Here is a 26125-nt window from a genome sequence, read left to right on the forward strand (position 1 = left end):
TCTACAGGGTCTTCTGTACAATCTGGTGGGGTTATTCTTTGGTAATAGACGTTTGCAATAACAGTTTTGGCCCAGGTTAGGAGGTTAAAGAAATGCAGAAATGCTCAGAGCTCTGCTCATGTAGTGATGGATTCCATTGTCCTCATAAACTGAACAAATTCCTAAAAAAAGAAAACCCAAAACACCAGTGTAGGGCAGAACCTTTGTGCTTGCACCAAACAATGCATGCATGCCTTGAGCCTAGACTTGCTTCTGAGTTTTATAGTATACTGTATAGTGAACTCAATAGTTAAGGAGCTGGAAGCATGGCTTATGGGCTATAATATAAGAATGGAATGACGTAGAGATGTATCACTGACAGTTCAAACACTGCAGCAGTGCAATGCATATAACCATGCACATACAGGCCAGCATCTTCAGATAATGCTCACTATAGCCATTAGAATAGGTAGAAATGTGACCTGAACTGCAAATCTTCTGGGATTTTCATCTCAAGAGTCTCTAGAGTTCCTTTAAAAGGGTGCAATAAGAACAGATTCAGTGAACAGCAGCTCTGCAGATGGAAACACCTGGTTGATCAGAATATCCAGCCTGACTGTCATTAAGAAATCAAGCTGACACAAAGGCTACGGTAACTCCCAATCGCACTCTACAACTGTAGATGAGCAGAAAATGCATCTCAGAATGCACAACACATCCGGCCTTGAATGGGCAACAGCTGCTGCCCATGTCAGGTTCCGCTTCTTTCAGTCGTGGACGCAAGCTCCCCTAAGTGGGACAGTTGAAGATCAGGGGGAAAAAAGTAGCCCGGTCTGATGGATCTTGATTTCTACTAAAGCACACAGATGGTAGGGTCAGATTGTTCTGCCAACAGCTTGAATCCATGGACCCAGAAGTCCACCATGCCACAAGCTGGTCTTAGAAAAGTTCAGTGACCTTTGGGGTGTAGTGGAACAGGAGATTTGCAGCATGAAGCTTAAACTGAATTCTGCATGTTATGAATCATGTCAACATGGACCAGAATCATAAGGGAATGGTTCTAAAATCTTGTAAAAATCCACAATTGTGAGAGCCACAGGAGGCCTTATTCAGAATTAGCATAGTGTTCCCAATAATGTGCTTGAGAATGTACATGCAGAAGACCTTCTCACAGCTAGTGCAGTTCACAAATGCTACATTACATACAGTCAAACAGATAAGAGCCAAGGGGAAAAAAAAAATCTGTAAACTGACCAGTGTGCCGATTGACAGGCCATAAGTGCATTGCAGGGCTGGGGAGGGTAGTGGCGTCACACGTACACACCTGTGCCTGTCACAAACGCAAAGGCTTTGTCTTATTATAGCCGAAGGCATGCTCTGTCCATCACCCCTGTCCTTTTCTTTGTCTAGTTTGGCCTGTGATTCTCATGACTTTCATCGTCTTTAACAACTAAGAAAAGCACACAGGACAACCTAGAACTGACCAGAGGAAATGGCCAAGCAGCATATCAGAAAAAGGGGACGTTTCAAGGAGTAGGGACACATGCACACAAGACTGAGACAGAGACGGCAAACCTGCTCTCTCAATGGCGAAAACACAGTAGCACTCATACAGCTGTACAATAGGTCTAAATGAGACCCAACATTAACATGATCTGCCTGGTCGGGTTCATGCCTGTATTAGGTGAGTTACTGGGAGATAAAGCCGGGTGGGGCAGTGACAGGGGGTGTGGCCAAACTAAAACAGGAGGAGCAGTACATCCCCCCCTGATATAAAGGCCCTTCCCCTATCTCTTGCTGAGTTTGGGCTCTTCTTCCTTCACTCCGTCCGTCCCTCCCTCCCTCTTTCTTTTTCTCCCTCTCTCTTTCATCCTGCAAGGTCTTTGAGCGCCATCCTTTCCTTTGCCTTTGCTCGCCGTTCTACTGTGTCTCATTCTCGTACCGTGAGCACCGCACACCAGAACCAAGATGGAGGCCATCAAGAAGAAGATGATGATGCTGAAGCTGGATAAGGAGAATGCTCTGGACCAGGCAGAGCAGGCTGAGACCGACAGGAAAGCAGCCGAGGAGAGGAGCAAACAGGTAAGAGAGAGAGAGAGGAAGACCTTTGCTGTATCTAAACAGGCTTGAATGAAATGTAGGGGGTTCCTACAGGTGTATCTATCTGAGATGGCATTTTTCTTGGTCATTACTGAAGTGTAAATGGACATCGCTGAGAATTCTGAGGCCAAACTACTACATTGGGACTAATGCTCAATGGTCATTAAGCTCATTTTTAATCTCTCACTCTGAAGCCTTTTCTTACAATGTAGATACATGTCATGATAAATTATCAGTTTGGTTCCTCGTTGCTTTAAGCCGTTCGAATTTAGAAGCTGTAGAGGCAACCAGATGCCTACGACCACATAAAACCTTGGCAACTAGGTGTAACTCGGCCTTCAAGCCAGCATCATAAATTCAACAAGTGGTGTTAAGAGCCATCTAGTCATCTTGGGCAAGAGGGCATCTGGAGGGACAAGTGTGGGCCTCAAATCAAACTTGGAGCCTGTTGAAATGCCACCGACAACCCAAAACCAACACGGAAAGTGGAGCTGACCACCAGTGCATGCTGCGAGTAACTGTAGACGGGACGATGAAAGCCCGGGCCATCCATCTGAAGGCCGTGATCTGCTTGTGGAAGAATCCAGAGGAAGGAGAGACCCACAGGAAAGGAGACGGGGCATCCATGGGACGATATTTATACCCACATGGTGTTGAGACAGAGCCCCGACAGGGCTGCCCGTCTTGTTTGTAGGGCGCAAGGGGTTGATGGGGATGGTTAAAAGGGGAGGGGAGGGGAAGGGGGATTGTAAAAGACATGCTGAATTGTAATGAAGTGCCATCCTAGCCAGGTTATGAGGGGAAACACAAGGGAGGGTGGGAGTGTATTGGGGTGTCATGATATCACAGTGATAACATTTCACACTTTTTTCACATCTGCTCCACTTTCTTCACTCCTCACCCCGCCCCCAAGCATGAAGATGAACTGATTCAGATGCAGAAGAAGCTGAAGGCGACTGAGGACGAGCTGGATAAGTACTCCGAGGCCCTGAAAGATGCCCAGGAGAAACTGGAGATAGCTGAGAAGAAGGCTGCTGATGTGAGTGATAACGATCCACAAAGCACACGAACATAGTCCCCTTAGACATACACCAAAGCACCCACCCTGCCCTCCCCAACTCCTCAATTCCTCTCATTCCTCTCCCCTGATTCTGACTTCTTCTTCTACAGCTGTCTCTGTTCCCTCTTTTGACCATGATGCCAATGAGCTATGATCCCCCCCCCCCACCCACCCACTCAAAATTTCACCCTCTGTCTCTGTTCTCTTCCTCTCCTCCTCTCCCTCTCTTGAGCGCTGCTCTGTCCATCGTTTTTCCGTTGCCAAGCCTAGAATGCCAAAGAGGTGACACAGAGTCTTATTTAGTGCCATTGCTGAGAGTGTGGGTGCTCCAGGGGGATGGCAATCACCACAAGGCCACTGTTGGTTTAGCTCCAGGAGTATAAATCAGCGTGTCTAAAAGGATCTGAAAGATCGGTTCACCCCAGAACCGACTCGTAGCACAGTGCTGGCCATGCTGAAATGACAGCACCTTAAACATACATACTACATCTTGAGGACAAAACAAAGGAGTGCAGAATGAGTAGGTCTTACTGTAGAGAATTTTCGGTTCCTGAATAGTTCTTGGTTTATGGATAAACACATTTGTAATATCTGTAATACTTTTTACAGTATGTGGAGGTTCCATACACTTTAAAAAGGTTTTTCACACCTTGCATTTTTCTGCATTTGCTTGGGTTTGCAATAACAAATTGTAAAAGTCCATATTGTGGTGATCATTTTATTGGCAAACAACAACACATAGGGATGCATCATTCAAGATTTTTAAAGCAGGTAATTATTTATTAAAAACCAAATTGGCCAATGGCAGTTTTTGGGTTGATTTTTATTTTTTTTTATTAGCATTTTTTAGCCTGGCAATCACAAATTCATGGAATCATCGAACACTTTAAACACAATAGCACATTTCCAGTATCTTCTGAATACGGGAAATGTCTTAATATAAATTTTATTTTTTTTTTTATTATTAAACAGGTTTTGTCAATTGCTTGTATAAAGCAAATACTGGCCAGTTAGGCTGATTGTGTTGTCAAACACATTTAAAAGGCGCATCTGAAGTTCATCAAGTTACATTTCTAGTTACTAAAAGACAATGAACTCCCATGTTAGCTGCCAAGCCACTTACAGTTCACAGTCAAATCTACAGCCTATTAGAAGCTCGTTTCTCAGGTTACACTGTAAAGCTAAAAGAGGTACAGTGACTGTTTTAGTGCCCCTTCTCTTTTGTTGTCCCCCACATCTATAACTTCACTGTCCATGATTAACGGTCCAGTCAGAGTTCTGGATATAGCAGGCACACCTGTTGTTATAATGGGTGGCCTTCGAGTTATGTCTAGACTAAATGCGGGGAGGGGGGGCTTTGACGTATGAGTGGCACTGTGCTCGTGTGTGGCATGTGCGTGAGTGTGTGTTGGGAGCAGTTGAGAAACACAAGTTGGCATCATCAATGTATATGATATGAGTTTAAATGCTGTGGGTAGTGTTGAATGTGTGAACTGGCCCATAGGTGATCGTAAATGTGATGCAGGTGCGACTTCCTCTATATGTACACCGAGCTTGTGGAATGGCCCATTGTTCCCATTCACAGCAGCGTAGTAGAGAGACACGCCGTGCAGGGCTATCTGAGGAAGATTTATTGCCTTCAGCACTCTGGCAACCCTGGGTCAGTCAGCTGGGGCAATAAGCTCCTGCTCCCAATGGAGACAGAGTGCGGGTTGCCACTGTTACAGCTGTCATTTCCAATCCTATTTAAAACCTTGACAAAGGCCCACGGCCAAGCTATTGCTTACCGCCTCATTCTCGGCAGTCACCGGAAAATATATAAGTTGCCTAAATGAACCAGAGCTGTTTAGCAACGCAGAAGCTGGGTTTTTTGCAGAATGTCCGGTCTCATTAAACACACGAGAAGACCTTGCTAATTGCCGTGCACCATGAAGCTGACAGACAGCCTGGAACACAAGGGTCTAGATCTTTTAAATAGAACCCAGAGTAATTGGCCCTGCAGGACCACCGCACTGTAGGACACAGCTATGAAGAGAATGCGAGAGGTGAAGGACAGTGTAATCTTAGAGGCTGCTTCCTTTAAAACCACTAAGATAAACACACTTGTTCAGTTGTATCATAGGTTATAGGCCGCATCAAACATGAACAGATCCTCTGACTCCTAAACTAAATATAGCGCCACAGCTGAGTGTGTGCTGGTATATGTATATGGGTCTAGCTATGCTGTCGCAGTTCAAGCGTGGCATGTGATACATGTGTGTGTCTTAGAGGTCAAGATCAAGGCCTATCACCTCGTCCCCTATGACCTCTTCTGTAAACTGACAGGTGATTAGTGGCATAGTTAGCTTAGCTTCCTACCAGTTACCACTGCCTCCAAACAGTGGGGGGGACTATATTATTATATTAATCAATTCAAATATTGATATATACATATATATATATATAACTGAAATGATGTGAGGAAAAGCAAAAAATGATCTTAGAGCAACTGCTAAACTCTGGCATACTATTTAGTATAGTAGGACCTAATTTTCAGATGCTGTTACTAATACTAGCTAGCAAATCTGCCTTGTCTTAGTGTCTCTTGTGTGATGCAGCGAAGAGTAATTATGATGTGGATTTAAAAGTCCATTAACTTGCCTGGCAGGAGAAAAAGAAATAAGATAAAAGAAGCTTGTGCCCTTTGATATTTCGAGTACTGAGGTCTGTTTAATGAGGAAAAAATGGAAATAAATAGAAAATTGGGCAAATGGAAAACAATATTTCACAAACTAAAATTTACTTAAATACAATTCTTAAAAAATAATAAGGAAAGAAACAAACTACAAGTACTTACACAATCTACACTCCACTCTTACCTTGCCAGCAGGCACCAGGCATCAATTTGCCTTCAGAAAGACACTGGACAGAAAGATTTTCATGTTAGTTAAAAATGGAAATCATTAGCATCAAAGCCCAATGTTGGGCAGACGTAGAATTTTGGTTACTTAACATCATGATTTCAAATCTATAAAATATCAATGCTTAACAGTGTTAGTGTATCACGTCGAGTGGACATTAAAGATTATGATATTGACCAGATGTTGGGTCAACATGAGCAAACACAGTGTTTTGGTGTCCACAATGTAAATATTAACTATGTTTTAAAATATATACTCTAATCTACTGTAAAAAAAAAAAATGGACCAAGAGGCAGTGTTACCTAATGATAAGATTGTGACAACATTGTGTAACCTTTGGTCAACGTTGTAGCAATGTTGTTGGAAAGTAGACAACATTGTGACAACACAATGTGTTTGCTGGGATACCTCCCAGCTAATTTTGGATATTTAATGTTAATGTGACATGTCATATGTCACGATAATGTGGCGTTTTGAAAGCGATTGGTTGCTTAACAGCAGAACTTTAAATCAACAAAATATCAACATATAATGTCACATTGAGTGGATGTTAAGATGAACTAAATGGCATTAGCATGTGACGTTTTGAAGACGTTGGATTTTGAGTACTTAACATTACAACTTTAAAATCAACAAAATATCACCATCAGCTGACATCAGTATTCTATATCTAACTGGCGTTCGCATCTGATAGCATCTGATGGTACGTCTGACCTGATAGCAAAATCTGCTGATGTTGGTGGTCAACTTAGAGAGTCTATGCTTGTAATATGATTCAAATGTAAGTCGTGCTGGATAAGTGCGTCAGCCAGCCAAATGCCAGCTGTTAACACCAACGTATGAACTTTTACAGAATGTTACAATATGTTTCTTCACCCAGTTTTGAGTTGATCATTAAGATCAACAAGCAGAGCTATTCGTGTATTGCGGTCTGTGGAAATGGCTGGTTGAAACATCTTGTGGACACTAACGAGAGCTCATACAGGAGTGAAAAGCTCCAGTGGAAAAAATGAGAGTACATAGCTCAGAATACCCATGACACTTCCTGTCCAGTGCAGTCATTAGAGAGATCATTCACACTCCAAACATAGACTCCCAGAGAGAGAATTAGTAGTGTATACTAATCAATCCTCAGTTCTGTGTGCGTCGGAATAAACAGGAATGCTAGCATATAAGCTAAGACGAGGCTAGGTCTAGATTTGAGCTGATCACTGAAGAGCAGACTAAGATGTGTGAAACTCTGTGACATTCTATTGGCTCTTTGGCGAGCTGCTGTCTCACTGCATTAAAAGGAGTTAACGACAGCTGACAATGAGCAACTCAACTCTGGATGTAACTCTAGTTGTGAGTCTCTGGCGTCATCTGCTGGTGGGGTTGTAGTAGTGCACCCGTAATGGGCTCTGGCTGCTTTCCCACACAAAGTACAACAGGAACATTTCCCTCACTGATGAGGGGAGACAGGAAGGGAGCGACAGGATATGATTACTAGAGCTCCTCTCACCCTCTTTCAGGAACAGTTTGACACTGTTCTCGAACCTCGTCCATTATAGAACAACTGCGGTAAGAGCGCCAGGCTATTGATGACAGGGTTGAGGGTTCGATATCTGTGCTTGGCAAGCTGCCGGAACTGTTGGGGCCTTGAGTAAGGCCCTTCACCCTCTCTAATCCTCAGATGGTCTACAACTCTTTAGCTCCATTACTGCCTTTTGTCTTAAAGGAGCTGTAACAAAAACAGCCGGTTTAAGGGATAAAGGAAGGTTAGAAAACGGTCATTTAATAATGCTATGTACGGTTTTGTAATTATTAAAGAGAGAATTCTAGCTATATATTAGCAGAGCACAAAGAAACAAAAGCAAAGAAATCGATTAAAAATCTATATTATATTATATATATATAAATAGTCAAAAAGAGATAAATACAGTCAGGTCCACAAGTATGTAGATGATTGATTAATGTCTAGATTTTAGCTTTTAATTAAGGGGGGTTAACAAAAACAAGTCATTAACAGCTAACATTAACAGGTATTTCAGCCATTTAGTAATTGTACCATAAGCTGATAAACAGTTTCATGGCCAGGTGGGCCCAGTTTCCATCATTATGTTTATGACAAATCAGGGAGATAAAGGGTCTGGAGTAGATTCCAGGTGTTGAACTTACATTTGGTAGCTGTTCATGGGAACTCATGGGGATAAGCAGTCTTAACAGGGTTGCAAAGCAAGTGAAGAATAGGCCCAAAACAAACCTATAAGAGAGACAACAGAAACTTTAGTACATATTTTTTTAAAGAAGTAATCCACTGGAACAGATATATCACTGGCATATCACAGACAAAGTCTTTATTGAGGAGAAAGTAAATACAGAAGATTTACTTCAAGATGGAAACCACTGGTAACAGAAAGAGCACATTAGACTTACAGGCTAGAAAACATCTACAAAAGACCATTTCTGATTAAACTCAAGATTACTGGTGGGTCACTGGTGTTTATTGATGATGTGACTGTTAATAGAAGTAGCAGGAAGAGTTCTGAAGTTTATTAGAGCTCTACTTTTTGCTCCGGTTCAGTCAGATGCTGCACAACTGACATGATAGCGCTTCATTTGTCGCTTAATGAAGACAAAGACAGAAAAGCCCCAAAACAAGCAGCAACTGCAGGCGGCTATAGCAAAGGACTGGCAAACAATCAGCATTTGGTGTCATCCATGGGTTTAAAACTGCAAATGAATCACATCCAAGTATGAACTCAAATCCATACATTTATAATTGTCCGTTTCTAAAAAAATTCTTAAATTGCTGCAATTTCTAAATGACTACAGCAACATTATTGTTAAACCCCTTGAATTAATGCTAAGAAGTCACATCATAATTATTCCCTTACAAATCCACTAAAGGAGCTATTCAGAAGCACAACAACGAAAACTGGGTCACCGCACAAATACTTCTGGACCCAAATGTATATGTGGGAATGTACATGCAGTATGCGCAGGCAGACGCACAATGGCACTTCAAGGCACAGAATTTGAGCAAGGTGGTGTCACTCAAATATGGACAATATGATCAGCCAAAATCCACTCCCTTAGGCCCGTCCTGAACACTGAAGCACACTGAAGCACACTTCACACGGCTGAAAATTAGCTGCTAGTAATGCCAGTTTCATTGCTCATGCTAAACCACAATGTGAAGTCAAGATAAAAGTGTTGCAATAGTGCATTTCATTGTGTTCTGCACACACACAGGGAGCTCTCATGCTCTCGTGCTTGGTCTTGTCTTCAGCCGTCGGCCTGTACTTCTTGGCAGATCCTTTAGATTTATACATACATGTTTTGAGATATGGCACTCAGGCAATATACAGCCCAAATCTTTACAGTGTCAACAACTCACCTGAAGCCTGCAGTGTTTTATTGCCCTGTGATTGCTGTTTGCTTTGGAGAGAGTTGCCACACGGTTGCCAGTTTGCCTGTCCTTATGCTAAATGTAAATATGGCACAGAATTTGAACAAGGTGGTGTCCCTCAATTTTTTTTTATTACATATTTTAATTATATAATTTGAATTGTCCTTTCAATAGTTCTTCAGAAACAAAATGCAGTGTAAAGTTAAATATTTAAAACTATTCAAACTTGGTTTGGATAACATTTCAGGCCTTCCATGTACATAATACTCACAATACGGCTCCCATTTAGAATGTTTGGGCAAAGACAGTCATAACTAGGGCTGGGTACCGTTATCAGTAATCATCATTACTGATAATTACTGAGAATTTTCCTAGGTGATACTTTATTGGATGCCTTCTTCCAAATGATCAACTAAAACTCGGTGTGGCTAGAAAAGAGTGCGAGGTGCCAGATCACTACCCTCAATGGATTACACACAAATTGAGAAGCACTGGCGTTGATAGTATGCTTACAGAATGACCAGAACTGATGACGATAAGGATGAGATTAAAGTCTCTAGAGAAGACAAGAGTAAGAATCTTGACGCTCACTTTCAAACACCAAGCAAAGAGAAAAGCTACTGAACATAGAAACACCACCAGATCACCACCGCAGCTGTAGCATGGCCTACACTCTGCTGATACAGCCAGGAGGAAGTGATATGATTGGTATTAGCTCTATCAGTGATTAGATTAGTGAATGCCTGGACGAGTGAGCAACTATATGAGAGACAGTGGAGTTGTGAAACACAGGTAGCATGAAGCAGCTTGGTGGAGTGACTTACCGTCACCGTGAGTTTAGTGTGTGCAAGAACACGTTTCAGCATCCTGTTGTGTTGTAAGAGAGTGAAGGGGGCTAACATACGCTCTCTCTCTCTCACACACACACACACACACACACACACACACACACATCTTAATGGAGCAGTGCAATGCTGCTGTATGACATGTCATAAGAGACATGATTTGATCACTAGGAATGTGGTTTCCACTCCAGGGTCCTCAGGTAGGCTACCCAACCAGCCACATGCTGCTACTCAGCACATAGGAACATGGGAACATGGCATCGGCCTAAAACATGCACAGACCTGCGATGAAGAGCTCAAACGGACATCCAATGGCCAGATGTGGTTGGCCATGGGTTCTTCGTGTGCTTTAAAACGCCTTACCCAATCCCAGGAAGGCGACAGATCTGCCAGCCCCACCTCGGCTAAGGAGCGGCCTGGAATGCCACAGTGATTTAAGCCCTCTGCGTCATTCACCTGGACACGTGTAATCCAGGGGGTGGCTTTTCCTCAGGCAGAAGGAACAGCAGAGCTCCGGCAGAGCTGACTGGAGATCAGTAGGAGGAGCCGGGCGGCTCTGGGAAAAGGCACCGCCTCTGATCCGGGATCAGCACTTCCCACACGAGCGTCTCGTCAGACCGTCGGAGACTGGGTGGAGTAAGCCGGAAGTGGGGCTGAAAAGGAAGAGTTCGAGGCGAGTGAGCAAACTGAGTTGAGGGGAGGAGAGAGAAGAGCGAGACGACTCCACTGCTGCTCCTATTTAGCTGTTAATTCACTCGCTAGCTACTTCGAAGCTGAACTTGGAGAACGGCGGCGTTGAAGCACAGGACTCCAGATAACTCTCTCTCTGTGTCTGTGAGTGAATTAGGAGAACCTGCCACGTCTTTCTAACCGAGAAGAACCGAGAAAGGAGCACAAACCGCCCCGCGTCGAAACACTAGCGTGTATAGCCTTCAGCTCGCAGGTTTAACCCGCTCCTCACTCTCGCGTTATTCCTCAGTCAGTTGTGTCTGGGTTTGACTTGTTGGAGGGGCGTTGGTGCTGTTTGTTAGCCGCCCTGTCCATCACGCTGCTTCCAGCTCTGAGAGGAACACTGATTTTCGAGCACACTACTACTCTTTAAAAACAACCCGAACATGGCCGGAGTGAACAGTCTGGACGCGGTGAAGAGGAAGATCAAGGTCCTGCAGCAGCAGGCAGATGATGCAGAGGAGAAGGCCGAGGTTTTACAGAGGCAGGTCGAGGAAGAGAAGCGGGCGAGGGAGCAGGTAAACGCCACACTCACTGAAGTCCTCACCTCTCTCAGAAAAGGGGGTTTCTTATCGTAGAAACACACTTTCGCCGCCACACACACACACACACACACACTGCGCAGGCTCGTGCTGTGAGGCGACACTAACTTCTCTATTGAATTCACGCCCTGAATCGACGCCCCGCTCAGAAATGAGCGGTATTTAGAGGCAGCATCTCAGCCTGACTTCCCTGTTTGGAGTCAAACTGAAACGTTGGCACCCAGAAGTCAGATAAACAAGCGGCTTCACCGAGCTTCTGCTTTCAGCCTGAAACTCCTCAAAATCCTCGAAAGTGGGGAACTCCGGGGAGGACGAGCCTACAGGCGAACTACAGTCCTTGTTATCTGAATTAGCCGTTAGCTAGCGATGATAGACTTCAGCCACTCACTCACTCACTCACTTTTCTGCCCCGAATGAAGTTAATTCCTTTAATTAACTGTTTTTTATGACTTCACGAGGCCCTTTCCTCAGTTTTAGCATTAGATCTGTAGACTGCAGGTTTTGGGGAGGAATGGTTATTCCGCGGTCTGCTTTTCGGGGCGAGGCCTAACGCTAAAACTCTGAAGTCAGGTTCATGTGGAGCTCGTGTTTCAGCCTCGATCCGAGGTGGAAAATGTGCTCCTCACTGAGCTCAGTCCAGAGTTTCGAAGATGAGAGGGGTGAACTGGGGTGTCTCACACTTCACTTGAGCAGGGGGTTAGCCGGGGCGGGGGGGGGGGGGGGGGGGTCTGACAGACCTGAGGGCTCCGGTGAGTCCCGACTCTCCGGGCTGCTGCACCGCTCGGACCTCCGCAGGTGTTTGAGCTCCAGGTGATCACTCGGGTCGTGTGTGGGGTTTTTTATATTTGTATTAATTTTAATGATTTTTTTTGAATGGCAGTCAGTTCAGGTGTCTGAAACGTGCGGATGGAGTCGCGGCTCTGTCTACAGACGAGCTCCTCTCTCCTCAGTCCTTATTAGGAGCGAAACTCCAGTTTGTGAGCGATGTCGTAATATCCGCCAGCGGTTCAGTGAGTCTGAGGTGGTGCAGCGCGTCACACGCGTTTACCCACAGCTGGACTGAAGCGGTTCCCCTGTAGACATGCTGGTTCTGCTGTGGGGTTAGATCAGAGGACCTGATTCAGTTTGACACATTTTGGGTCAGATTTGGGGAAACCTTGTACCACCATTTATTTCCATTTGGCCTAATTTGAGTCTGGTTCGTTACTGTCAGTTTCATTATGAATGAACCAACAGAAAGTTGGCATTTTGGAGAAGCAAGGGTGTGATGGTATTCTAATAATTGACTTCACACATTTCATTCCAAATTGCCAAGGTAAAAAAAACAGTAGCTGGCCCTTTTGTAAAAAATACTGATCTTATAAAATGGTAAAACTGGGATAAAAGCATAAACGGCCAGCTCCAGTACTGTATTAAAACTGTTGCACCTTTAGCCAGCAATGGTATTACCATGTTAGGGTTACTACATCTGGCTGTTGTAAACCACCCTTCACCAAGCTTTTTTTATTAACACATCGTCCCTTTCAATTTCACTTAGCAAGTTCTGTTAAAACAAGTTCCAACGCTCCCTCCCCCCCCTTTCCTCTTCCTTAGAAATGCCATGAGAATCACTTCAATTACTTTAATCCATGACTTTATTTATTTTTAATGGTAACTTAAGTGGGTTTGAGAGTGGGGTGCTGCTGATTGTTTATCTATGTGTAGGCAGTGCCAAGGTATCGCTGGTCACTTCATTGCTCATTTGAACCATTCTTCAAGTCACTGAGTCTTTCCTTATTTTTCAAGTGTTTGCCCCAAACCCCTCTCTCTCTCTCTCTCTCTCTCTCTCTCTCTCTCTCTCTCTCTCTCTCTCTCTCTCTCTCTCTCTCTCGGTTTATTACCTTGTGTGACGAGTGTGTTAATAGTTGTATGTATGTGTGTTGTAGGCTGAGGCAGAGGTGGCGTCTCTGAACAGACGCATCCAGCTGGTTGAGGAGGAGCTGGACAGAGCCCAGGAGAGACTGGCCACAGCTCTGCAAAAGCTGGAGGAGGCAGAGAAGGCTGCAGATGAGAGCGAGAGGTACAGCCGCGCTCAGTGACCACCAGCTTTTGAGCGACATGTACGTACATGCATGCACAGATTCCACGAACAAATGTTTTTCTTTCTGTGCGTAACAGAGGAATGAAGGTGATTGAGAACAGGGCTCTGAAGGATGAGGAGAAGATGGAGTTGCAGGAGATCCAGCTGAAGGAGGCCAAGCACATTGCTGAGGAGGCTGATCGCAAGTATGAGGAGGTGGGCAAAACTCATGCATATGGACACCCTAGGGCTAGTACGCACTCGAATACTTGTGTATCAGGTGTGCTCTCAGACAAGCGCACACTGCACACAGACTGGTACAGACACTACACACAGATGTTTAGCAATGTGCTCACTCAACACTACCTGGAGAATGTATGCAAGAGTGAGGTCATCGAAGACACTCACACTCATGTCAACCTCAGCTGTTCACCAGGTGGCTGGTATGAAGAAATTGACATCTGGAAGCAATTAACTACATGTCTGTGTATGCCCTTGTGTATGTGTGTGCAGGTGGCTCGTAAGCTGGTGATTGTGGAGGGAGAGTTGGAGCGTACTGAGGAGAGAGCAGAGCTGGCTGAGGCGTGAGTCACACATCTTATCAGCACATCACTGCTCTACTCACATACTTTCAAATTTTGCCACTATGTGTGTGTGAGCATAACACACCCCTCCTTAAGTGAAACCCATTCTTTACTAGTATGGTAGTGTATGACTTTGTACATTTAGGAATGTGTTCCTAATGAAGCTTGTATGTGTTATGTTGGTCTGGGGGGGGTGGAGAGGGGGAGGAATGCTTGCATTTGCATGACCAACAGGAATGCTTTGTTGTAACCAAAACACTGCTGTACGTGTTTGTGTGTGACTTTCTCCCCATCATCCCTCTGTTTGGGCATGTCTGAAACTTGGTGCAACTCCTTCTACTGAACTAACAGTGCAAAGAAGCAGTTGGATGATGAGCTAAGGTCTCTGGATCAAGCACTGAAGACTCTGCAGGCCTCTGAGGATAAGGTATAAGACTTACATGTGGAGTGTTTGTATGGATGTGAGCGTGTATACACCTAGGTACCCGCACTTGCCGGGCCTTGTTCTTGAGTAAAATGGACCTCCCTAAAAAAGAAATTCATGGTTGTGGACCATGTGTTAATGAAAATCAGACTCATTTGATACCATGTTGGTGTCACTTGTGCTGAGAAGGCTACCCCAAAGTGTGGTCAGCAGGTGCACCTATGAATGGTGGTTATGATGAAATGGCCAGAGTGCAGGTACAAGGTAGGTTGAGAGATACAAGATGGAACCTATTCTATGAGATGTATAATTATCTTGCTAAATGGAAGGTGGATGTGTTAAGGGATCATTAGGTGTGTGTGTGTGTGTGTGGAGCCTTTAAAGTCAACCCAAGATTCTAGACTTCTTCCTCCAGCAAAGGCCATTCTCCACCTCTACTGCTTCTGTGGTTCTCTCTGCAGCTTTTCAGTCCATTTCCTTTCCTCCCTGACTCCTTCCTTCGCTCATCCAGCCTCACTGCAAGAGGGGGCCCCCCCTCTCCAACAAAATCTGCATGATTCGGCCTGTTCTTGGACTGCTTGTTACCTTCTTGGCATGCAGAACTAAAAGTGAAATAAGATGGCATGACTTTAGTGCAGTTCATTTTTCACAGGTTTGTAAGGCCCTTGCTCTGTCTTCTGAAACAGCTCAGCCTGTGCAATGACATTTGCTGCACATTGCCTGAACCTTGCATCAAAAGTGTTTAACTTGTGGGTCATATACTATTGTTCAGAAGTTTAGAAACGGTGTTTCACTAATCTTAAACATTTGTTTGCTGGAATATAGTATGTGGTCTTCAACCTTAGATGTTTTAGCTCTTAGTTGTAGAACTTAATTATTATAATAAATTATATTTTAAACTGTTTCTGAAATGTGTTGAATAAAGCATGACTGTGCTGCTGTTCATATTATAATTATATAAAATGGGAAATGGATTCCCACCTTTTTAGGTAGTATGTTTTTAATAATGCCATGAAATAGAATGGTAAAGGCCAACACAAATCAGTACACTTATTGATAAACTCTAGTTTGTCATTCCACTGTCCTTGGAGTAAGGTTTCTCTGCGTCTTGCTTCACCTGCAGTTTCTCTTTATGTCCTCTTCTGAGCTCTGTTCTTCTTTTTCGGCTATTTTATGTATGTTCTATTTCTCCACTCTCTCCTTTTTCCCTCTTGGCACTCTTCTTTCTCCTGCTTCTTCCGAAATCAAAATGGCTGCCCTGCTTGCAGTAAATGTGCCGAGCTGGAGGAGGAGCTGAAAAATGTCACCAACAATCTAAAGAGTCTGGAGGCCCAGGCTGAGAAGGTAGGGGATGGGGTGTGCTGCAAAATGTTTCAAAGATGGGCAAAAGTGATCTGTCCATAACTTCTGTTCAATCATAAACAGTTTCAATAACTAACAGTATTGATCTTATTCCTTTGGGCCCATGTTATGGAAAGTATAACCAACCAGCTCTGTCCAATCGTATTGCAGTTATTTGTTTCAGGTGTTTGTTTTTTTTTATTTTTTATAAATTTGTTGGCCTAGTTTGTATTTGTATCTTGGTTGTGCATTGAAGCTAGTGCTTAGCTTTGCTAACAGGCTATAGCTCAGACCCTCATAAAACACCATGTTTTAATAGCGCCACTGAATTAATAGCAGCGCTGCAACTGATGGCCAGGAAGGGAAGCACAGTTCGGTAGTGACCATACTGTCTTTTAGATTAATTCAGTGACCAGGTTCCCATCCCACGCATTCTATATCCGGTCACAATTATTCGGTCTTAATCGCCCAATCGGTGACTTCAGCCTGGTCATGTGCACGTACCATGAACTTGGGCGTTTGGGTTTTTTTTTCCTGGCCATGCAGATGTTTAATCATTCTCAGCAAAAGGCCAACATGTCAAACCACATTACAATGTGGAGCCCATTATATCAGGAAGGAGCCATACTCAAATGCAGGGAAGTGGAACCATCTTTCCCCCCCCCCCGGTAACCATCTATATTAATCGTTACACACTAAGGGCAGAAGTGTAATGATCCAGTGACCCGCTGTCTTGTGTCTAATGGACTAACGGTCCCAGTTGAGTCCCTTTTCAGCCTGTTGAGTTAATGTGATGGGAATGGTCTGTTGTACTGGAAGGATTAAATGGCAGCGAGATGTCAAACTGCTGTTGTATGTGAAGGCTTTTGATGTCCTAGGTCAAGTTTAAGATGCTTTAAATGAAAATAAGGACATGTCCTTAACAGGGAACACTTTCCTGGCCCTCCAAACAAAAGCTGATTGCATGTTTGGCTTGCCAGCATGGAATGTTGTTCATGCTGCTTCTCAAACAGCGATGTTCTTATCATGCAAACATGGTTGGTTAAGAGTAGTATTGAAGGTGAGGTTCTTGAGCAAAGGGCGTTCTTTAAAGAAGTGCATGCTTCATGTGTTTTTGGTGGTGGTGATTTTGTGTGCGAGCGCTGCAGCTGTGGCTTCTGCCCACTTAGTGCTGTAACCAGAGTGATGAAATAAACATAGCACTTGCTCTTTGTGGCTAAACTGCGCGTCTGTGGTCCTACAGTTCTAGTTTATGAAGGAAGACGAGGCACTTTCATAGATCATGATTACAGTTTTCAGACTGTGGTTTTGTCTTGTTTATTTAGCATGGGCTGAGCAGCAGCTGAAAGCAGGGGTGAACTGTAACTATTAGAACTGGCCTTAAATGCCAAAACGCAAAGGTAAAACCCATTTGTACTGTGGGACTAATTTGTACTGTGGGATTCTGGTAGTGTTTGTGATTACCTGACAGCAAGGCACAGGAATTTAAAGCCTGTAAAAGACATTCCATGTTTTTTATAAGAGGCTTGTAACAGACATACAAGGTAAAAACATGCACCAGTATGATGCAGTTTTACAGATCCCTGGCGTAGGACTGCCACGGCTATTCTCCAGATCTCTGCAACTTGTTAGAATATAGCCTTCGTTTGTCAAAAAGCCAAGCATGACCTTTCCCTCGTCGTCTCACCCTTTTGAAATCACGCTTTTTTTTTTTTTTTTTTTTTTTTTTTTTGACAATTCCACTACCGCTTCGTAATTGGGTTGATGGATTTCAGGTCATATGGTCCAAATGAAATGGTTACAAACAATAGAAGAAAATGTGCCCCCATACTCCAGTCATATGCCCGAAGCTCGATATGCCCGATGACATGTATGGTACTTGCATTTCTAATTTAAACATTAATTATATCTATTTACGTTTATTCAATGCCAATCAGTAATTGGGGGAAATGTGTACTTTGTCCTTTACTTACCATTCAGTAGGTTTGTGTCCTCCTTGGTGGTTGTTAAAGGCTGAATGTGTTTCTTACTCTTGGTGCTCCATGTATAAATATGGTCATTCTCTCCCTGCCTAATGTGTTGATCCACATTCCTCCGCACATGTCCTGATTTGTTTAAAACCCTGGCAGTGTACCTAAGGCCTCACAACTCTGCTGTCTTTAGCCTTGCACAACAGCCGTTCCAGAGCCCAGCCAACACGGAAACCTCTAGAACAAAATACTATATTTTGTACTCGATGGTCTCCAATTACTGATTAGGGTGGGGCTTTCTGGCAGTCTTAGTAGTTGGCCCCTTGAATTGTACTTTTCATTTTTGGAGGTGCAAAAGTGAGCTGTATTAATGACTGGAAGAGAAGTGAAAGTGTTTGATTTGCTTTTCCTTTTGTTCACCCTTTCTACCTTCCTCTGTCTATAGTACTCCCAGAAGGAGGACAAATATGAGGAGGAGATTAAGATCCTGACTGATAAGCTGAAAGAGGTGAGTCCTGCCCCAAGGCTAGTGTATACCGGCTGATGATTATAAATGCTGATTATATTCAAACCTCTTGTATAAAGGATATTAAAATGATCGCATCTGTTGCTCTAATTATGGTGTAGAAACATTGCAGTTAAAGGAGTAGAATGATTTGTTTACCATCGCAAACATAATCCAATTGCTGTTATGAAAACTTTTTATACTACAGTTAGATTTATGCCACTTAAATATCCAGCATGCTGTTTTAACTGTTACAAATGCTGGAAATCTTAAAATGACCAGCATATCATAAACCTCCCACACCGTGTTGCCCAATGGAAACCTTGGCCCAAACTTTACTTATAAATAAAGTCTCTTTAGTAAATGCAGTTAAATTTGTGTCCTAGGCTGAGACCCGTGCTGAGTTTGCAGAGAGGTCCGTGGCCAAACTGGAGAAGACCATTGATGACCTGGAAGGTAGGGCCTTTGCCCAAGTTTCACTTTCTTACTACTGTACCATGTTTCTTTCTGAACACTGCAACAAACCCTCATACAACACCACCTTCCCCCACTCTGCTTTTCTTTATCACTCGCTCCCCATTCAGTTGCTGTTCTTTTGGTTTCCTGTCTTATGTGGCATAATCATAATGCTTTGTCCTCCATTCTTCCTTCCTCTGTTCTCGTCTATCCTTCGGTCTCCTTTCTTTTTCCTTCTATCTTTTTCCTACGGTTTTCTATCTTTTGTCTGAAAACAGATGAGCTCTATGCTCAGAAACTCAAGTACAAGGCCATTAGTGAAGAACTGGATCACGCCCTCAACGACATGACCTCTATGTAATTACTGGCCTGTACTGTGTGTTTGCGCGTGTGTACACTTGCTTGTTTTTCGTGTGAGCTATCCGAGTGTATGATCCTCACTGTTAATTAGTGGCTAGAAATATGTATTTAATATAATGGTCAGTGTGTGCTTGTTTTATGATGGCTGTCTGACATCCAAACTGCACTGTGTTTTGGTTAAGTCACAATGTTCTAGCTGTCACTGCAAGTGAACGTGTGTGGTGGTGTACTGCACTTAATTGAGTGGTTTGTGTGAGAGCAGCTAACCTGCTATTGTGGCTGAAGAAAGCACTGCATGGAGTTTGGTCTGCTTGCTTGTGTGATGGGACAAGCTCTTAAGCTTGCTGTGGTGTTAACATGAGTAACATATGTTTGCTAGGATTTTTTTTACAGGGCACATATGATGTAATAAGTATTTTGATATGATCATTTTAGATCTAATTGATACTTTTAAATACACTAGTTTTAGATGTTTGCCTCAGTCCTGTTCAATACCGTTCACTTCTCAGTCCATACAATCTGTATATGGAAATGAATATTGAGAATTTTACTGTTTTGAATTAATTTGTTTTATGAGGTCATGAAAACTGAAACATTTGCATGCCTGCAGTCAGTTTCACCCTAAAGGAGTAGTTTTACTCTGCACTGCTTTTTGAATGAGGTATAATAGTGCAGCAGATCAGAACAGCATATCATGTGTGTTAAAGGCATTGTAACACAACTGTAATTGTCAGATGCAGGGAGTTTTGAAAAACATTTGGTGGAAAATGAGCTCTGATGGTTGCAAGAACCTAAATGTGCCAAAATAGGACATGCCCTGTAGCTCTTGGTTTGGTGAGGTTTTTGAAACAAACTGGTGGTGAGGTGTTTTTAATCCCTGTTTGTTCACAGATAAGTTTCTGGACTTTACTCTGGCTGACTTTGACCTTCAAGAAACTCTACTTGGCCCTCTTCACCTTCTGTCCATCTCGATCGCTCGCTCTCCCCTCCACTTCATCCTGCGTTTTATCTCTGCATCTCCAGTTTCATGTCTCTGTCCTTATTTGCTGTATCTTTTGCTTATTTATTGAGTCTGTGCATTCTTTCTTTACCCTCTGTATTGTCATTTACTGTGACTTCAGGCTTTGATAGAATAATTTGGACATGAACTCTCTCTGGTCAGTGTCTTTTCTTTCTTCAGCTCTTTCTCTTTTGTCTTCCTGCTGTATTTTGATGCTCTGTGTACATTGCTAAATGAAGGGAGGGGGGAAAAGAAAGCCCTTGTTTTCTCTTTTAACTCTGTCGTCTCTCTTTCTTGACATACACTGGGGTATTGACAACTGGAACAAATTAACTATGTGTTTCAATTAGATTGGGCTGTAAAGGGAATGAGTAATAGTTTATTCATAATCAGTCTGTGTGTTTTTAACTGGACACTCTTTAGTCACAAAGGGTAGCTGTTAAGAAGACTACTATATTTCTCATTATCAGTCATCCAATTGACCCAATCTCTCTGCTTCACTTATCAATTCCAATTATTGATTTCCTGAGCACCAGCAGTGTTTAATTATTATTATTATTTTTTTTAACACTTCACATGACAACCAAAAAATAACTTCCAGGCATCATACAAGGCCGGTTCAGATGTGACTTCTCCACTTAAACACACAAAAGAAAGTTGACGTTAGAAATGCTGTATGAAGAATGAGGCATTTAGCAGTGGACAGATAAAACGAGTTTCCCAGATCTGTTATATTCAGTACACGTTAACGTTTTGTAATGTAACTCCCCTCTTTTAAGATCTAATGAATGATGAGAGCTTTTTTAAATTTGCAAATTCATGTTGTGCAAGAAATCTCTATTTGGGGGTTACTTTCCTTCTTATCTCAAGTTAGGAAGTCCTGAAGTACTTGATTTGAGGGCTAAAACTGACTTCAGTTTCATCAAGTTAGTTACCATTACCAAAAAAGGACTGTGAACTGGAAGTTTTGTTAAAGTTCAGAACATAACCTCATAACGGTACCATTGTAAGTTTTTAGGGTTCATTAAGTTTTCATTAACATTTTAATACATGCTGGTTGTTGCATGTATTAAATGCACTGTGAAATGCAGTCAATAGTTCTACTAAAACTGAAACCGCATATTATGGTGTTTAATGCTAATGATGGTCACTGGTAACATTTCTAGTAGAAAAGTTGACAAGTTGGCACACTGAGGATTCAGTATTTAGGTGACGTTGGGACGCTTCTGTAATTCTCCTTTTGCATCTAGAGAGGGGAGAAGATGATCAGCTTAAATGTTCTGTAATGGTTTCCGTACTGAATTCTGTCCTAACTGAAGTTGACATGGTCCTGTGGGAAGTTTCTATTCAGTGTCTGTTTTGGGGCAACAGGTAACACGCAAACCCTACAGCTACTAAAGCAGCCTCGGAAATTAAGAATCCTATTGTGAGAAACTGTTAACGGGCTCCATTTTAAAGCATCAGGTTTACTTTGTTCTTAGATATTCATGGTGAATATTCAGATACCTCTTGAGCTTATGAGGTAGGACGAGGACATGTGGAAATAAGATTTTGGTAAAGGGAGCAGTTTCTCATTACACAGTGGGAATGAAGATGCATGCTTCATTGCCTTACATATTTAATTGTGGCAGAGTGTGTGAGTATCACTTGTGCTAAAGAAGTAATTACACTTTAAAATTGAGCTTGTGACCTTCTGTCAACAATAACTGCAACCTACACTTTCTATAACTTTATCAGCCTTTCGCAGTGTGTGCATTCTCCTTTATGCGGAACTGCCCTAACTCTGCTGAACTGGAAGGGATTTTCTAGCATGGCCTGCTTATTTGAGGCCCTGCCCCAACAGCTGTTAGGTTCAAGTCGATGGGTTCAGGACCTTGGCCGATACTAAGGGACCAAGTTGACCAAGGTGTTTCCCTGCCTTGCTGTTCTCCAATGAAAGCTGCTTTTGCCTCTTTCTTGGTGTGGAGCAGTATTGGACAGTATACTGGTTTGTTCAGTGTACGGTTTTAAAAGACTTTGATAATTACATTTATTTAAATTTGGATGCAGTACAAACTGCAAGAACATGTAAAAACATGTGCTGCGTTGTTTGACACAATGCAGTTCTATCCAGTAATGGGTAGCATCCTTTTTAATCGCCAGGATAATGCAATTGTACTTATTGGAGCATTAGCCAGGCGGTTCTATATTGAAGTTACGTTGGTGACAAGGCCTTTTATTGGGGTTCAAGGAAGTAGAGAGTCAGCCTTGTATAGCTGTAAGCCTAATATATAGAAATGTAAGCAGTTTCCTGTGTTCTCCTCGTGACACTATTTAATATGATTAACTACGTTGACGGAACAAGCTTGGGTTCTCTGCTTCCGCCCTCCGCACCTTTTTGGAATTTTGGTACTTTCAGTTTCTGCTGAATCATGAGGTGTTAACAAGTCAGTGTATTATTGTGCCACTGAACTACATTTTTATTCTTTCCCCTCACTTTTATATTTGGTGGTCAAACCCCTCTGCCTAGTAAAGTGTTTTAATACTGATCAGTTTTGCTTCTCCGTCCCACCAGTTCAATGTAGTTAATGATTGCTGTGGTCATGAAGGCTGGAGTTTTCATTGGCCTTGGAAGCAGGTTCCAGATCTTATGGGATGAATCCTTTACCAGTTTACCAGTCTCTGAAAACCAGTATAAAAAAAAACTGGAACAGCTGCTATGAGCATAAAATTATACAGGAGGGATGATTTTGTTGACCTCTATGGTTGGGTTTTTGTATCTAAATTTTGCTAGTTATTAGTTTTATAAATAAGACCCAAGTGAAGAAAGGAACCGACTGTTAGTGTTAACGTTCAGGATATATGTCCATAAATTTTACACACTATACTTTACCCTCGATTAGCTGAATACAAATTTGTCAAATTAATAATTTCTATCATTATAAATAGTGAAACATTTGCTTGAACCTTCAGATTCTGTTTAGATCTGTATGTTTTGTTTAAAAATAAATTCCAGACAATCTGACAGCTGGTCCTGCTCAGATTAAATTATTATAATTAATTATGTTGGGGTAAATAATCATTTTTAGCTAGTGTTGTCCTTCTAAAACTGTTAACATTTTCTTTTTCCATCTTTCAGAAAAGCTCAGAGACGCCAAAGAGGAGAACCTGAAGATCCATGCTACTCTGGACCAGACCCTGAGCGAACTGAACAGCTTCTAAATGTCCTAGATCAGGACACTCCCCTATTTCCCATTTCGACACACTCTTCTCATCTTTTCTCACATTTGGCCCAGTCTTAATTTTCTAAAAGCTCTTGTTCCTTTTTCTTTTTCCCCTCTCCCCACTTGTTCTTATATTTTGCATCGGTGTTCGCTAAGCCAACCAGCTTTGCAAGTCAGTAAGACAATGAAGTGTCAAATCCACCCATTTTGGTGTATGGGGGTGGGTGATTTTTAAACTAAGAGCTTTTATCTGAGCTTTTCTCACATGCCAATTTCTCATCAGTTGAGAGGTTTCACCTGATGCTTTATGCAGATGTTTCTTTGGTCACATCAAAGGAGTCTGTACTCCCCTAACCCACCCAAAAGCTGTTTAGATCAAGATGATCGTGAGCTTTTGATGCCATTGAGCTTGTAACTGAACTTCAGCTCATGTGGTCAGCTTCTTAGGTTTCTTATTCCTTTCTTTTTCCTCCACTTTCTTGGTCCTTGTTCATGCTGGCTTTTGGAGTCTGAACCATAGATGGTTCATTAAAGCAGAGGATTTCTCCAGAGGAAAGTCTTAGTCTGCTTAGTCTGTGTCCATCTGTAGGTATTGTCTTGGCATGTTGGGTTTTTTTTTTTTTTTGTTTTTGTTTTTTTTTTTGTTTTCCTGCATTTTAACAGTAACCCCACCCCCCCCCCCCCCCCACTGTGTGAAACTGCTGCACTGTTATGGGCTTTATAGCAACCATCCTTGGAGCAGAATGAGCCAAGTCTTGGAGTTTAAGCATTCATTAAGGACAATGGACTGTATGTATCTTCTTTTAATAGAGTAATAGTTAATACAAGGGGAGAAAAGGGATTGTTTTTACAGCCAACTTCTACAGCATCACTGCCAAATCTAGATGTTTATATGTCTGTAAGTAGTGCATATGCAGCACCTGGGAGAAAATGCACTTAAACACTCAAAGGTTAATAAATAAAAGATTTAAGGATGAATGTAAAGTTTTAACTGGAAAAGCCCAAATACTTATATAATCACTGTTACTGTCTTTGTAAAATGTTTTTTTTTTTTGTTTGTTTTTTTTAAATAAAGACCATTAGTTTTACTGTCACTTCAAACACTGTGGAGCCCATTTTTTTGTGCAAGCTAAAACTAAATGGCTGCGTATTAGTGGCCTCATTCAATGATTGCCGGCCTGAAGAGGCAATACTGCTGGTGTTTTTAGCACCATTTAGGTCAGTAGCGTTAGTCTCGTCCCTGAAAGTTTTCAGTAATCAAATTTGCAGAAGAATACTTTTATGGCACACACTTTCCACAGAGTTTAGGGTGCCTTTATTAAAAAACAAAGGGGTAGTGCTGTATTGTGAGATGTTACACATATAGCATGACTGAATGTGCTACAGTTCTGATTTCAACAATTTAAAGAAACTTTACTCATAGCAACAAAGGTGGGAAAAGCTAATCAGACATTGCTGCAATGTAAAAGCTAAAGGTGCTGCAGCTCTTCTCTCATGAATTAGTTTCTTGTCAGTGTTTAGTGATCGCTTAACTGGGGTATGATTAAGACCTCTGCCTTCACTCCATGCTTCAACCGTAGAAAAGGGCTGTCCATTAAAAGCGGTACTATTCGGCTGATGGAGTGTTGACAGGCCTTTGTAACGGGAGCATTTGGGTTGGTTGTTGCCGCGTGTTTACAGTGCTTCTTCTTAGGACATGGTATTGGTTAGTTCTTTGACAGTCTTGTGAGCTGGGGCTTGTTACATTTTGTTGACTTCCTGGCTGTAGCTAGGTTACCTGTGATTAAGCTGGGCCAATGCAGAGATCTGGAGTGCTGTTACTGAGATACTGGCATCTGTAAAATGCTTCGGTCACATTGAGTTAGGAGCGAACTGGTATTAAGTCTATATCCAGTGAACTGTAAAAATCACACCCTGATCTACATGGTTTCTAGTTTTGTGGTGGCTCAAACATGGTTGCACTTTTGCTGTTTATTTGATATAATAGTGAGGTATTAAATAATTAACTTAAGTGCATATATGCTTATGTAACATGCATAGACAATACCTAATTAGGCATATTAAGAAATATATAGATAGGTATAGTATACTGTATGTCCAAAGGTTTGTAGACACCCCTTCTAATAAATGCAACATCTACTTTAAGTAGCACCCAGTAGTTACACCCATTAGTCCCTGGGCAGAATATTGCCAATAGAATAGGACTCTTTGAAGCAGATAAATGTGAACCTATTGCAGCTTTGAAGATGTGGAACTGTGTTCACTGGTTCTCTGATGGTGCTTTATCTAAACCTTTTGGGATCAGTAGAAGATTTGGGGATGAGGCAGGGTGGTGATCATTCAACATCCTGACCACACAAAGGCTGCTGTCCCTGGACAGTAGAGACAGTTACTCCAACAAAGGGACAAAATGTCCCAATACTTTTGTCCATGTAGTGTATCTATTGGGGTTAGTAAGTGCCTGTAGTCACTGAATCAGAGTCAGCCGGGCATCTTCGATGGTGATGCTCTGCTAAGCGTGTTAACCAGCTGCTTTTTGTTTTTGTACTCAGTGAGTGAAGTGCATCCACAATAGCTTTTAGGACAAGTGGTTGATTTCTTTTGGCAGCATGTTGATATTACTGTAAAGCTGCAAGATGATCTGCCACCCACAAAGTTAGTCTTGAGCACCGAGACG

The 26125-nt window shown here is 42.4% G+C and overlaps 1 protein-coding gene across 8 annotated transcripts; it reads left to right on the forward strand.

The window, feature by feature from the left end:
- The first annotated feature begins 1947 nt into the window (after positions 1-1947).
- On the forward strand, positions 1948-24549 carry tpm3 (tropomyosin 3). 8 transcript variants are annotated; one of them, XM_072675767.1, is made up of 10 exons: positions 1948-2061; positions 2993-3118; positions 13472-13605; positions 13704-13821; positions 14119-14189; positions 14541-14616; positions 18370-18432; positions 18816-18885; positions 19164-19242; positions 23364-24549. In XM_072675767.1, exons 1-10 carry the CDS (start codon positions 1948-1950, stop codon positions 23524-23526), a joined length of 1014 nt encoding a protein of 337 aa, XP_072531868.1. In that variant the 3' UTR covers positions 23527-24549. The 8 variants fall into 8 exon arrangements, with proteins under 8 accessions (XP_072531868.1, XP_072531860.1, XP_072531861.1 ...); XM_072675759.1 differs by lacking the exon at positions 19164-19242 and having other exon boundaries at positions 23364-23534; XM_072675760.1 differs by lacking the exons at positions 14541-14616; positions 19164-19242 and adding an exon at positions 15882-15957 and having other exon boundaries at positions 23364-23534.
- Positions 24550-26125: the final 1576 nt, after the last annotated feature.

Source organism: Salminus brasiliensis, chromosome 3 (assembly GCF_030463535.1).
Source record: "Salminus brasiliensis chromosome 3, fSalBra1.hap2, whole genome shotgun sequence".
Lineage (NCBI taxonomy): Eukaryota > Metazoa > Chordata > Actinopteri > Characiformes > Bryconidae > Salminus > Salminus brasiliensis.

Coding starts and splice junctions, on each gene's coding strand:
- tpm3 (XM_072675767.1), top strand. CDS start 1,948: ATGGAGGCCATCAAGAAGAAGATGATGATGCTGAAGCTGGATAAGGAG. Junction 2,062..2,992: donor CCGAGGAGAGGAGCAAACAG/GTAAGAGAGAGA, acceptor CCCGCCCCCAAG/CATGAAGATGAACTGATTCA. Junction 3,119..13,471: donor CTGAGAAGAAGGCTGCTGAT/GTGAGTGATAAC, acceptor TGTGTGTTGTAG/GCTGAGGCAGAGGTGGCGTC.